The sequence below is a fragment of the Suillus fuscotomentosus genome (genome assembly GCF_016647785.1).
Source record: "Suillus fuscotomentosus strain FC203 chromosome Unknown F5891scaffold_8, whole genome shotgun sequence".
In the NCBI taxonomy this organism is placed as follows: domain Eukaryota; kingdom Fungi; phylum Basidiomycota; class Agaricomycetes; order Boletales; family Suillaceae; genus Suillus; species Suillus fuscotomentosus.
In genome coordinates, this window is record NW_024539520.1 from 114804 (window position 1) to 128907 (window position 14104).

The 14104-nt window shown below is 47.8% G+C and overlaps 4 protein-coding genes across 4 annotated transcripts; 2 read left to right on the forward strand and 2 right to left on the reverse strand.

The window, feature by feature from the left end:
* Window positions 1-817: 817 nt before the first annotated feature.
* On the reverse strand, window positions 818-4106 carry F5891DRAFT_1126278 (glycoside hydrolase family 3 protein; the record flags this gene model as incomplete). The annotated part of the gene is made up of 14 exons (XM_041364072.1): window positions 818-1104; window positions 1136-1227; window positions 1288-1337; window positions 1389-1613; window positions 1674-2099; window positions 2153-2430; window positions 2489-2780; window positions 2835-3027; window positions 3088-3189; window positions 3280-3408; window positions 3465-3571; window positions 3633-3650; window positions 3712-3890; window positions 3947-4106. The coding sequence occupies 14 exons, from the start codon at window positions 4104-4106 to the stop codon at window positions 818-820; spliced, it is 2538 nt and encodes an 845-aa protein (XP_041230503.1).
* Window positions 4107-4771: 665 nt separating this feature from the next.
* Window positions 4772-6238, forward strand: F5891DRAFT_719686 (uncharacterized protein). Its single transcript, XM_041372950.1, has 2 exons — window positions 4772-5246; window positions 5310-6238. The coding sequence occupies exons 1-2, from the start codon at window positions 4923-4925 to the stop codon at window positions 6102-6104; spliced, it is 1119 nt and encodes a 372-aa protein (XP_041230504.1). The 5' UTR covers window positions 4772-4922; the 3' UTR covers window positions 6105-6238.
* A 928-nt stretch (window positions 6239-7166) lies between these two features.
* On the reverse strand, window positions 7167-8067 carry F5891DRAFT_976517 (glycolipid transfer protein; the record flags this gene model as incomplete). Its single annotated transcript, XM_041376608.1, has 6 exons — window positions 7167-7361; window positions 7422-7577; window positions 7633-7709; window positions 7769-7859; window positions 7902-7928; window positions 8041-8067. 6 exons carry the CDS (start codon window positions 8065-8067, stop codon window positions 7167-7169), a joined length of 573 nt encoding a protein of 190 aa, XP_041230505.1.
* A 1027-nt stretch (window positions 8068-9094) lies between these two features.
* Window positions 9095-10291, forward strand: F5891DRAFT_1183572 (kinase-like domain-containing protein; the record flags this gene model as incomplete). The annotated part of the gene is made up of 7 exons (XM_041366297.1): window positions 9095-9244; window positions 9300-9365; window positions 9415-9597; window positions 9645-9675; window positions 9727-9764; window positions 9823-10023; window positions 10076-10291. 7 exons carry the CDS (start codon window positions 9095-9097, stop codon window positions 10289-10291), a joined length of 885 nt encoding a protein of 294 aa, XP_041230506.1.
* Window positions 10292-14104: the final 3813 nt, after the last annotated feature.

The window sequence follows — 14104 nt, forward strand, 5'->3', positions numbered from 1 at the left end:
AGATGTAATTTAACCTCAACTGCACGATCAGAGGCGGCGACCGCAGCCATATTCTCACTGTCAAAATTTCGTGCGCGAACACTGTCGATGGGCGGAGATGTGCGATCAAAATCAAGAAGGGATGTATGTTCTGTGATGCAAACGCCAAGGATACTCCTCTTTGAAACATTCCCCTACTTATCGACGATAGCCCGGAGGATAATCTGGTGAGTATCGACTTTCACACCCGAACTTTACTATGCCCGATGTCATCATCGTTCAAAGTATTCCCTACCATGTCCAAGAAACACCACTTGCACATTGTTGCCCGGTCACGACCTTCAAGTGATTTGTCAATCAATATTGGATCTCTTTCTTCCACGCTGATTATGCCTTGTACATGACAGACTTTCGGCCATGTCTTGTGCAAAATAGAATGAGAAAGAGCACTTCGACAGTCATCTCCGCAAAGCCAAGCTCACAGAGACCCCATCGTCTTGCTCAGTCTGCTTTGTCAAAGGTCGTGTATTTCTACTTATAAGTACTGTGTAATGAATACTGCCTATAACTCACAGCGGGAGAACAAAATTATTCTCTATGAATGGAGGATGGACCGTAAGCAGGATCCACTGGCACTACGGCTACAGGTGAGGATGTACAGTACTGGTCGGAAGCTACATCGAAAAATCCTCGAGAATTGCTAGCTTGGTGTCCTTTGAAATCAAGGTTTGCTCTCGAGACGCTTCGTCCAGCTTCGTTTTGGCATCAGTGGAATGCAAACGAACATACTACATTGACTGCTGTGATTTCACAAATATACATATGCATCGCTACAAGCTTACAAGCCGTTCCACTCGAACCCTTTCTCAAGTACAAAGCTGCCGACCAATGGCAATTCATCACAACTGCTGCCCACCTTGACACCATAAACGCCCTTCTCGATCACCCACCTCTCGATCCTCTCCTCCCAGAACGACACAGCATACTTGTCTAGCGTCAACGTCACCTTCTCGCTTTGTCCCGGTTGGAGGTCTTTGGCTTTTCGGAAGGCACGAAGGAGCAACGGCGGGTGCGTCACGTCGGACGTGGTAGGCATTGAGACGTACAGCTGCACGACTTCGGAGCCTGCGAGCTTGCCAGTGTTTGTGACGGTGACAGGTGGCGTTCAGGCTAAATTCGCCGTTCGAGACAGCTGCCTTGGAGAGTGTCAAGTTCGAGTAAGAGAAGGTCGTGTAGGAGAGACCGTGACTGTCGACACGAAATCAATCAATCTTCTGTTCTCTGAATACTTGAGATTGAGCTACTCACCCGAACGAGAACTGTGGTTTGATGCCTCTATGATGGAAGTGCTTGTAGCCCTGCCAAAGGAAATGAGCGCAGAATGACATCCATGAATGAATCGGACTCACAACGAACAAATCCTCGCCGTAACGGAGGACACCGTTCTCAGAGTGGAAGTGTCCATGGGCGGAGATATCTTCCAATTTCTTGGGGAATGTCAAGGACAACTTGCCCGACGGGTTCTTCTTGCCGAATAGAACATCTGCAATCGCGTCGCCCGTCGCGTTACCCAAGTACCATGAATGAAGGATCGCAGGAACTGAATCTGCCCACGGAAGCGTTATGGATGAACCCTAGCGTAAACATGAGATCAATTCGATTGAAGCCATACATCTCATCTCGATTGCACTCACGGATTGGGTCACGACAACAGTGTTGGGGTTCACTGCTAGCACCTTCTCAATCAGCTCATCTGTACGTCCAGGCAGTGCCAAGGTCTTCCGATCATACCCCTCCGTCTCCCAATCCGCATTCAAGCCGACGACAGCAATAACCACATCAGCCTTCTTCGCGATCTCCACAGCCTCAGCCATCTTCACATTTTCATCGATCACCTCTGCGCCACCAAGACGAACGCCGGGGTTGCTGTCCATCACCATCTCGTCTTCATCACCGTCTGCTGGTGCGCGGACGTTACAGAACTCGACGAGGATGTGATGTTTGACGCCGGCTTTGAGTGGCACGCGGCCTTTTTCTTCTATGGAACCGCTGCCGAAGAAGGATTGGCCACGGTGTTGGCGTGTCCAGTTGTCAATGACGAGTTGACCATCGACGAAGAGCTACAAATGTCAATGTTCAGTGAGATAACAGCAACATGGATATGGTAGCGCACCCTAGCTCTTCCAGCAACAGTCAAGCCGAACTCGAACAAACAATCATGTTCGCGGGGCTTTAGCTCACCCTCGAGTCTCATCGTCCAACGTCTCGTGATACCCTTGGGTGCCGATGTACTGATGAATATCCTCGTCTCGTCAACCAGACGCGTCGAGTAGGCCGTGTTGATTACAGACATGCTCTCATCGTCTTCATGCGCGTACCACGTAGCAGTCCAGCCCCGCTTGCCTGAGGGCGTGAAGAGCTCGTAGTCGAGTGTGGGCATCTCCATGTAGGCTAACGGAATGAACAATAAAAACACAGCTCTTCTTATGTGAATGACAGAACCACGTACTGCTAGCACCCTCGCTGTAGAGAACCTCCACGCCTTTGGGAAGCGCAGCGGTAACACCATCATACGGGGTCACGAAGTACGATGGTTTGAGTGCAGCCGATCCTCCTCCAGAAAGTACGATAGCTTTTGCGTTCCCTCCGACAATAGCAATCTTTTTAATCTTGTTAGGGTTCAGAGGGAGGAGGGCGTTAGTGTTTTTGAGCAATACGATGGATTCTCCTGCGACTTTGCGCATGAGAGCTGTGTCTTCGGCACTTTCGACGGTACGTTCTATACCATCTCCATCGAGGATCTATGAGTGTTTATCATCAATAAAGAGCATGCGACGGAATATGAATGTACGCACTTCTGGTGCTTCTTGAGCGACGCGCTTGGCAAGTTCGACAACTTTGCGCGCACGCTCTTTTACAGTCCTCACGGTCAATTTCCTTGAGCCAATAGACCTGTTCATGAGATCAAGGGTGCGCCACTTGTTGGTACCTGGCATCTCGAGGTCGAGGCCAGCATTGATACTCAAGTCTATGCTGTAGATTCCAAACCTAATTCACAGGATGCAACATGGGTCACTATTCAATCATACGTGTAAACGAGGAACGTACCAATCAGACATGACGAGCCCCTCAAAGCCCCACTCGCGGCGTAGGATGTCTTGCAAGAGATGCTTATTCTCAGAGGCGTGGGTGCCATTGACACGGTTGTACCTAAAATATGACCATGAAGATCAGTACATGTCGAAGTTCTTCTCCTGCTCCAGGAGAAGCACAGTATTTGAAATTGAAATGCGAACGTACGAAGTCATGAAACACCACGGCTTCGCATACTTCTGGGCAAGCATGAACGGCATGAGGTAGATCTCGCGAAGCGCACGTTCGCTTAGGATCGAGTCGTATGCCATACGATCGTCTTCTTTGTCATTGCACCTGTATTAGTCCCGAGTTAACATGGATGGTGATCGGAATCGGATGGTGGGACATACACGAAATGCTTGATTGTAGTTCCAATGCCGCCATTTTGAACACCTTTAACGTATGCGGCCGCAATGAGACCAGATAGAAGTGGGTCCTCTGAGAAACTCTCGAAGGCCTGAACAATGGAGTACAAAATTAGATGGGATCAGAGCCATCATTCTGGATATGGGACTTACACGGCCACCTAGAGGGTTCTGTAGTCGGTTCGGTAGTCATGAATGGGTGCGCATAGAAGGATGGTAAGAATGCACATACGCGTTGGATGTTGCATGTCGGGGCAAGAATCACAGGCGCGGCTCTGAGCTTGGCCTCGCTTGCGAGTAACTTCAACCCAACTTCCTCGATCAGTTCCGTGTCCCAGGTAGCTCCAAGCGCGGTAGAAGAAGGCAGGCACTTGGCCGGTGTACTCATGAAGAAGTGATTGCCTCTGATACCTGCATATATGCGTCTGAATCATCGTGTTTTTAATCGAGCAGCGAATCTGACATACCGTTAGGACCATCGCTAACTTTTACAGCGGGTATCCCAAGGCGGGCGATTTCATGTGTGTGCCAGAAGCCAACACCAGCGGTGAGGAGAATAGCCTCGTCCGTAGTGAGCTTCTCGACGATATCATCCACATCTGCATTTGCGAAATCTGACCACGGCATGATGGGTTTTGAGTCCAAGTGAAATCTGGATTGTAACGACGCGCAGATAGTCTAGCTTCTCACAGGTCTGTGAGTGCTGTAGCGATGAAAGATAGGAATGAGCAGGACTTGTCTCTTCTCCGCACTCTCATATTGCTCTCATATATACTGTTCACTAGCACTATCAAGTCCACACGTGACATTTCCGAGATTTCTCCGATACCGAGAATTCGCCGTGTCTCTTATGGACGAGTCTGGAGTAGCAGTGAAAACTGCCAAGTCAGATGTTGGTTTGATAGCAATGATATTGCAATTTGGGGGATGCGTCGATATTGGATAATGGTTCTGCATCATGATAGGATATGCAATATTCCGAATGGGAGTCCTTGGGAGCTTTCTCGATGGGTCGGCGGAAGACACCATTAGGCTAGAAACAAAGACCGCGAGAGATGGGGGATACGGCGACCGCCGGTGGTAATATTGTGGGGATTTGTATTCCCAAGAAGTTTATGCTGTGGGGCAGGTGATCCGGATCCGTCTTGGCTTGAGGGTTTGCATACTATGGTTTTTGATAAAAGATAAGTGCAAGGGGACAGTAGTAACACGTGCTGAGCGCAGCACACTCATGTGGTCAATGACTGGGATTAATATCAGCATCGACAAATTCAGAACAGGTTCATGCGTACTATTTCAGATACCACATGACTTCAAGCAACTGGAAGAATTTGAGCATGGGCAGCGCTTAGCAAGCCCTTGTCTGGTTACGCGAGTTGATTTCTTGACCACGTGACACAACGACGCGTCCAGTTACTCTCCAAAACTACATCACACACATCCATGATTCCATCACCTGTTGGCACCGCCAACATGCTACGTGTACCAATGGTGCAGCCCAAATCATCTTCGCATGGACACAGCGAACCCCCTTCTCCATCCGAGTTCCTGCAACCATCCTCCTCTGGCGGTCTCACAAAGCCATACCGTCAACCTTCAGTATCACGCGGGACTCCATTAATGAATGCTCGTGCGCTTTCAGGATCCGCAGTCCCCACAAAATCGCGCCCTGAAAAACGCCCTAGACCATCAGCCCCACTTCCAACCACCAACAGTCAAACCGCCCGCGTCCGGCCAATGCGAACACCGACGCCGCCCCCGGAAAAGGTATGTCTACCCGCCAGCCTTCCATGGCCCCGAGAAGAAACCTTCTGACTCGCCTTGCACAAGCCACTGATAGCCATTCTCCCCCCACCCCTCCCAAAATCACTTCATGCATTGAATTCCCATCCACCCGCTATATTCTCAGGCAACTTCGACCTCTATGGCATGTACCTCCCCTTCCTCGTCAAAGCATACCTCCCGCCGGGTAGCACATCCCCCGACTACGCCGCAGTCTATGACACGATCCTCGCCTACCAGTCCAAGCACGACTATACCGCACGATGCTTCCTTTCGCTCAGCTCTGACACAGGTAGAGCAGAAAGCGTTTCTATATTCGATCCCATGATGGAGCGCCCTTTTGACGTGCTGATAAGCAATTTGAAACATCGTGCAGAACTCACGTTCACCTCGAGCGAACGCGCTTCTTTCTTGGCCCCTGATCATAGTCCTGTGTCGCCAGGCGTCATTGGACAAGCGGGGCTCCCTTCTCAATGTGGAGTCAAGAACGCAAAGGGAATATGGAAGATGAAGCGCGTGTGGGTTGGAGAGGGCGTGGCAGGAGAGTGTGAGAATGTCGGTCATGGAACAACAGTTGATTGCGTAGGTGAGGCAGCAGATTCCTCGACGAAAGCGAACGCAGGCAAAAAGACGAGCAAAGCTGTGAAAAAAGAACTTTTTGAAGGCTACTTCTCCTTCAGCGTCAGCTACGACCAGATGTACAGAAAAGCAGGTCATGGGAGCGGATCGACTTGTCGGTTTGCGTTTTGGGGTGTCAGAGCGATGAAGGATAATACGGGGAAGGAGATTGGACTTGGCCCCGGGAAGGGAATCGGAGCGGGAATGAGGAGGGCTGGACATTAGAGTTTTGTTCGTACGTATACCCCATGTCTTGAGTTTTCCTCCGGTTTGTACAAATAGCGTAACAAAATATCTTGTGCATAGATCAAATATCGATACTTCTGGCTTGTTATGTCTCATCGCAGCAACGAAGTACTCTTGATTATGGAATATTGCAGCTAAAGGTCAATTATTTCCTTATCTTGCACAATGCGTAGTCACCACATACCTATTCCACAGCGACAAGGGGCCTGCGGAAGAGAAATGCTCGCTTGACTGGAAGTATGTCAATTATACCCTCCCCAGTCTTTGCTGAACACTCGCTGTAACACCTATCCTCCTTGAGATGGATGTGAAATGCATAAAACGCCGTCGCCAAGTTGTCAATTCAGAAAACTGCCTGAATCAATTAGCATATACTAGTGTGCCCCGAATCTACAAACTCACCTCCTCCAAGTTCACTTCCCTCTCCAGTTCCTACACAACCTTCCGTGCACCGATCAGAATAAACTGATCGAGCAAACACACCCCCTCTACTCTGCTTCCCTTAACGACCTAGCAAAGTCAAGCGCGAAGCATATAATGGCAATGTCCGACGTATTATATGAGCGGTCGTTTCGGTCATATTCTTCAAGAGCAGTCATTTTTACGACCAACAAGCTCAAACTCGTGGAGTCCACTGCCTAGACGCACGTTCCTTAGAACAATGTACCTCCCGTGCGTTTGCTCCATAGTCAGTATGGTACGAACGAAAGCGATCACTGTCGCTTAGTGCGATCTTATCGATTCAGTTCCTTTAGACATGTTTATGGTTCATGATTGACTTGGACATACCTCATAGGAGTACCGATCTTCGATCCACCGAGCTAACAGGCATGTTTGATTTACATGGGTTGCTTGTTTCGGGGAACGTCAAGACGTTGAGTGAACAAAGCACGCATTTCCTGACAGTGATCTCGAAGATTAATAGTACTCCAAGCTTCAAGTCCGTGCATTCACAAAAAGAATCCAATGACGCACACCACTGATGATTTATCCGTACAATGCACAATGTGCGGCTTATTGCCGATATGCTGATCTATAACTTCATGCAGACTTGAATATCTCTCCATGCTTCCCCTTTGTGTAGAACTTGTCCATCCTCGTGATAATGGTATCCAGGCCAGTGATCCAATCGTTGAGCTGCTTGTCAAGCACCTCCTGCGAGCACGGCTCTCCATTCGGGTTAGCTGCAAGCTTCTCGTAGAAGCTCTTGCGAGGCGGGCAATATCCAATCGCAGTCTACATCAACGCACGACGTTAGAATCAAACCATAAATTGTGAGAGCAATGATTGACGAACGTTGAACATCAAGCCAGCCGCTCTCATTATAGCTCCTTGTATGCTGAATATTCCAGAACCACGGTGAATAGGCCCGAGGGTGACATTATATCCCTTCGTGAAGGCAACTTTGAGATCCTCTGATGGGTTGCTCTGCTGCTTGCTGAAGGGATTTGCCTGTGAATGCCAGGGACCGAAGCAGCCACATGAGGCCCTCTGTTGCGCTTCCCACTTTGTTGCTTTTCTCGTTGGTCACCAATACCTCCAGCGTTCCGGACTGTGAGGGAGTCGCATCGTGCCGTTCACGAACTTTCTGGTAGAAGAGTTGGATGAGCAGTTTGATCGATGGATCGCTTGCCTGGGAATACCCACTGTGATGTTACCCTGGATGTCATTGATGACGGGCGAGAATGCCCCGGAGCCAACGGAGCTCATAAGGCTAGTGAGTTCCTCTGTATGCTGTGAATCAGACGATGCAGTGAATGGCGTGGTGATACGCACTGAGCATGCGAACGACACCGTCACCAGCTTCGAGGAATGCGACAGGTGTTGACCCCATCGTCGGTGATCGGCACATCGTTAAACGACTAGGAAAGGGATCCATCAGGTGAACCATCGCCAACGTGAGCCTTGAGCTTACCTTGACTGTTTCAAGGAAGGGTGCCATGGTGGAGGATCGAAAATGAAATTGAGTTGCTAACCCTAACCCCACGTCCTATTGTTCATCATTTTATGTGCATGTGATGTCAGAATAAATCGAATTAAATTACACAGACTAGTTCTATACGTTAACACATGTATAGGGCGATGTGTCGTACAACTTGTGCGCGAGCACGCACGCCAACCGAGTAAGTGGTGACATGGTGTCGATTAGAAAAGTCTAATGAAAGTATCCGCCTTGAACATAGACCTCCTGGTAACGAACCAGCCTCCCGCTGGATAAATGACTCATGCTTGTGATAACAAATGATCGTCGACTATTCAAGTAGTTACGGTAAGTACTTCCCGCTAGTAGTGACTCGTTAGGGTCATGGAACTCTTGCGAAAAGTACTAGTAGGCTTGTGGTCGACCACCTGGACCAGTTACATACAGAACCAGGAGGCTATGTGCACAGTACCGCAACCTTCCAATTGCCGCATGAAACTTACCTCAGGCGTCATCGGCATATTCAAGTTCCCTATCATGCCGATAAAATTGGTTGACTACTAGTACGAACAGAAGTCAGACTGACAGATAACGCGACGTATTTGTTCCTGTGTTCATATGATATAGCGCTCTATATTCTCTCTGAAACTTCGACCGCAGCTAAACGCCTACGATAACGTTGCTGTGCTGGTTCTCCAGCGTTCAAATTTTATGTGTCATCACACGTGTCCAAAGATTTGCCCAAAAGCAGGTAGCCGCTAGCTAGCCATCCTCCCGGCGTGACCTTTTTGGCTCATCGACTCGGACAGGTATGTCATCAGATGATCTATCGATGCTGTGGTTGCACAGAAACTTTACCAAGTGCAAGCGCCCGCTGTTATGTCACACATTCTTTATCGAACATCGGTAATTTGTGTTATACTGGCCCGAGGGACGTGCTTATCATCTGAGTCTAACTGTATCTGTCCTTTAGGGTGAACGCTTCTGTACTTATACCCCAGTTGTATTTGCCATTTGGACCCACACCCCTCATCCAAGACGAATAAAGATGACACTACACAACATCAATTTCAAAACTGAGGTCAAAGAGATTCCAAAGGCGCAACTCGAGAAAACCAATGATTCTCCTAATTACACCGGTGGCTTTGGTGATGTCTGGAAATGCATCTACTCTACCTCTAGTGATTCCTCTCTCACAGTGAGCCCGATTCCAAGCACGTATGCACGCACATTGATTTGGTTGAAACTTCTAGGTTGCAATCAAGGTGGTGAGGGTCCCTGACGCTAGTGAAACGGAACTGTTGAAAAAGACTGCATGGGTAAGATCTCACGTTACAACACATTCATTTGCATATTTATGGTTGACAGGGTATCCGACGTGAGGCCCACGTCTGGGCCAACTTGAAAGACGACCACGTCCTCTCGCTTCATGGAATTACAACTGGTTTCGGAGTCTTACCAGCGTTTGTTTCATCATGGATGACGAAAGGGTCTCTCGAAAACTACCTGAAAAAGGAACCCAAACCCGATCTTTCGACGTCGCTCGACATGGTAAGCGCTTGTGTTTAAAAAGACCAACTGAATCTCAAGCAAAGCAGTCACGTCAAATAGCATTCGGTCTCAAGTATTGTGCGTGGTTTCTATTTTCCATGCATCATGCAGTTTTAAATAGCCCCTTAGTGCATGAAAACGACGTTGTCCATGGCGATTTGACACCGGTAGATTTTTTATCTTTTGCAGAACTACGCTTGAGAGATGACGATATCATGAATTCAGACCAACGTACTCATCGATAGTGACGGCAAGCTTCGCCTCGCAGACTTCGGTCTCTCATTGATTCTCGCAGAATCGGGAAATCCTACATTTAACTCCTGCCACGCGGGTAACGTGCGTTGGATGGCTCCCGAAATGGTTGAGGAGCAGGCAAAGCCAACAATGCCCGCAGACGTATATTCTCACGGTTGTATCATGCTTCAGGTAAGTACCTTCTTTCGTTCATTGAGATTGCTGTATGTCTGACACACCGAAGCTACTTTGTGGTCAAGAACCTTACTTCCCGCTGATGAATGCGTTTCACGTGATGACAGCGATAGTGAGAGGAAGAAAGCCCTTCGGCCAACTCACCGGCGTTGACAAAGTCCATGAGCAGTATTGGCTGAAATGCCTGTCCATTGAATCCCAGGATCGACCTGAAGTCACGGGAATCGTAGCTTTCATAGAAACCGAGCTGCAGAAGCTTCAATGACGAGTAATTACAATGTTCGTATCAATTCACTACCTCACGATTTGCTCATACCTTTATTCACCTTTGTACTTGTAACCCTGCTTTAAAGTTTGTGTTCGGAGCTTATCGAATATTGTCTTCCTAAACGTGCGCGCCTGCGTGACCTTCATATAAGGTGGTGGTAAAAGTTAGCCCTGTTAAGTCGTTGACTCCAATTGGAGTTCGAGGGCAAACTGACTCACATTCGAACTGACACATATAACCATCAACTAACGGCACAACAAGTTAACGTTGGAGCGGGCACGGACTGCAAGGGAAACCCAAGGCCAAATTTATAGCGGGAAGCTACAGCTCTATCTATCCAGGACCGACTACGACACGCCACAGGGCTATCGTCTACGAGCCAAAACTCCTGCTCCTGCGCCAGGACCCCTGCAACTTCCGACCTGATCTGTCCTGCCAGAGCGCCTCGCTCCAACGTTCTTGGTTGAGTATGACTATGGGAAGACAGGTTAATGACCAATCTCGAGATAACGCACCACGTGTTGTTTGTGCTGCAAATGCGGTTACAGAGACTACCGTGTTAGACCCTTTTGACAGTCAATGCTACCAACCGCGCGGGTAAATGAAGACTCAGTGTTGTTATGCGAATGAGCGCTTGCCCATCGATGCCACAAACAGCTGGAACTATGCTGATATGTGTGATGGATCTGGGTCAACATCCGCGGATATGAACGAGCAGCATTTCGGTAGTAACTTCAAGCTGGGTAGGCGCACAGGTGCACTGTTGAGAGTGATGGCGTTCAGGGCACGTTTTACGTCCACAGAAACTCCGGTGAGGTATTTTGGTAGTAAATTGACACATCATGTCGCAATAAACAAAAAGTAGTTAGCGAACAGAACATACTGGTAAGTTGAGCGGAGAGACCTCAAGACGTAATTGGCCTGAGATAACGGTCATCGAAAGCCAGATCTAGATGCATTTCCATTTCGTGTAGGGGTGACGCACAGGTCCATGATGGCATGGATGCTGGTTTAGTTGTAGTCTATGCCTCGAGGCAGGAAGTGTTGCCTTATGGGCTACGTTATTACATATGCCCTTCTCCAAGTTGTGTTCAATCCTCGGATCCGATTCAAAGTGCCGGTGGGACCAATCCGTGCGGACTCGGTAGTCGAAGCGATCATCAGTGAACCGGTGAAGAAAGTAGAAAGCCATATATCACAATATATAGTACACAATCGCACACATCAGCATAATTCTGCCATCGGTCATTACATTATCATGTTTGACCTTGTAGAGGAAAGAAGCGTTTTTCATTTTCTTATATCTGCTTCCGATGTCAAAGCTACTCAGGAAAAACCTCCTTCTCAAATTGGATGAAATGCGATCCAACTTGCACAAATCTGCAAGAATTTGACGATTTGGCAATCTGTCTAATTATTTTAATCCCTTTCAAATTTTCGTAAATAGGATCTCAATTCACGACAATACTAGCACATTATTTTCAGGCAGCTTTTCCAATTCAATTAAATGATATCAAGCAAATTCCATTAAATTTTAAATCTGACATAAACAGCGAACATCTATCTATCTATTATAGATGAGAGCGAGTGAGAGATATGTTGTTGTGTCGTCGTTGTGTCATCGTCATCGTCGTCTCGTCGCATCATGTCATCGCGTCGTTGTCGTGTCATCGTCATCTCGTCGCATCGCGTCGTCGTTGTCGTCTCGTCATTGTCGCATCGCGTCGTCGTCGCATCGTGTCGTTGTCGTCGCATTGCGTCGCGTCGTCGTCGTCATTGTCGTCGCATCGCGTCGCGTCGTCATCGTCATATCGTCATTGTCGTCGTCGTGTCGTCGTCATTGTCGTCGTCGTCATTGTCGTCATTGTCGTGTCGTCATTGTCGTCGTCGTCGTGTCGTCGTTGTCGTCGTTGTCGTGTCGTCGTTGTCGTTGTCGTCGTGTCGTCGTCGTTGTCGTCATTGTCGTTGTATCGTCGTCGTTGTGTTGATGTTGTTGGGTTGTTGCTGTCGGGTCATCGTCGTTGTCATCGCACCATCATCGTCAGCCAAAGTGGCAAGCGAGAGTAGCGATGAGTGAGAGCGAGTGAGAGTGGGAAGAAAAGTTCAAGTTGAACTTTTGTGAGCGCACCGTCACATGAACAAACATATACAAATGTTGGACTTAGGATATTTCCAGCGCTGTAGCACAATTGATCCCGCTGATGCCTTGTAGAGCGCCGCTGTACTTTCACATTTGCAATAAGCAGCAATCAGAAACATGTAAAGCATTGTTTTGAAAATACTTAATGTAGTCTTATTGAAAGCGGAGGCCGCTGGAAGCGGTACAGCCAGTTTCAAAAGTTGTCCGCTAAAGGTATCTTCTCACGAGAAGGGCTTGAATAGCATTGTAATGGGATAAATAAATAGGGCCAAACGACAATGCACGAAATAATTGGGATAAGTCTACTACCACCCCTCATTATCTGAAAAGGAGGAATGTCATAGCTTTGTGACTAAATCTAATGGTATTTTATATTTGTCGACAAATGCCCGAGGCTCTTTCCATCAAAAGGCCTTAAATAACATTGTAATTAAAAAACAAGATCAGGTAAGATGTCGAAGCTCAAAACAATTGGCTCAGGTATACTACCACTACTCATTGGCTGCAAAGGCGGAATGTCCCAGGATTGTTATAAATCATTCATGTTAAGCTGGATTTACAAGCATACATGAGTATATATGTGCAATTCAAATTGCTCGCAGTATATAAGCTAATATTTGGCGGCAGCAGAATTACATCGTGCTATACTTCCCACGGCTACAATATCGAGGACTCATCAATTCACTGATGATCAGCGGCGGGGTCGCAGCAAACGACATAGGAGAGTAGCCTAACAACAAACGACAAACTGATGCATATATTGAGTCCACCCGTTTGTAGCGTGTACCCTTGCATCAATGATCGAACTGAGACATACTGAGATGCGTTGCATGCATATTGCAGAAATCAGAAAATGTCGGAGTCGTGGAGACTAGTTTCTTCCTAGTAACACATTCTGCACGGCGATCCACGGGACTGCATTGTTTTGATGGAGAAATAATTGCGAGATTTCGAGACGTCAGTACTCTCTCCCGAAGGAATTGCTATTCCTACACCATCCTGCATAGTTGAGGAGACATACTTGTGGGATTGACAATTTCAGGCGCAGGATTAGGCGACCGGAGGTGCGGCCGCTGAGTACTGAGTCCTCGACCGGGTGATAGTGGATAGACGAGTCGAAAAAAAAACAGCTGCATCTTATTCTCCCTGCCGCCGACAGCGCGCAAACAGAAGAAGACAGGCTAAGCCGATGATAAATCGTAGTGTAGAGTTGGTACTGTTAGACTTGGCACAGTTACATCGCCTGGACACACAACAATCTTCATTTGATCCATGAGTACGAGTACTAGTTGGAATAAGTTGGCTTGTATCAATGTACGGGAGCGTTCAGCAGTACTGCTGGCAGTGCATGAAGTTCAAGTTGTGAAATTATAAATTTCCTCCCAAGCACATTCGGAATTTGAATTTTGTGCCTACTACTCCATTTTCATTAGTAAGTCTGGTGACTCAGTACTCAACTCAGACATGGTAGCGTCGTCCAACGAGTCCATCAAGTCCACTGTCAGCCCACCGTTCCCGCATTCAATGGTACCGTGCTGATTAGGCTAGATTCACAAAGTTTGCCCAGTGCCATGCTCATGCCAAGATCGACTAATTTCGATGATGTGATTATTATGCATAGGGTTCATGATGACCTCTTCAATTGAAACTTTGACTGCAGATAGACGCCT

Bases quoted from the DNA above. Each gene is read 5' to 3' on its own strand.
- F5891DRAFT_719686 (XM_041372950.1), top strand. From the start codon at position 4,923: ATGATTCCATCACCTGTTGGCACCGCCAACATGCTACGTGTACCAATG. The intron at 5,247-5,309 runs GTATGTCTACCC...GCCTTGCACAAG, and splicing joins CGACGCCGCCCCCGGAAAAG to CCACTGATAGCCATTCTCCC.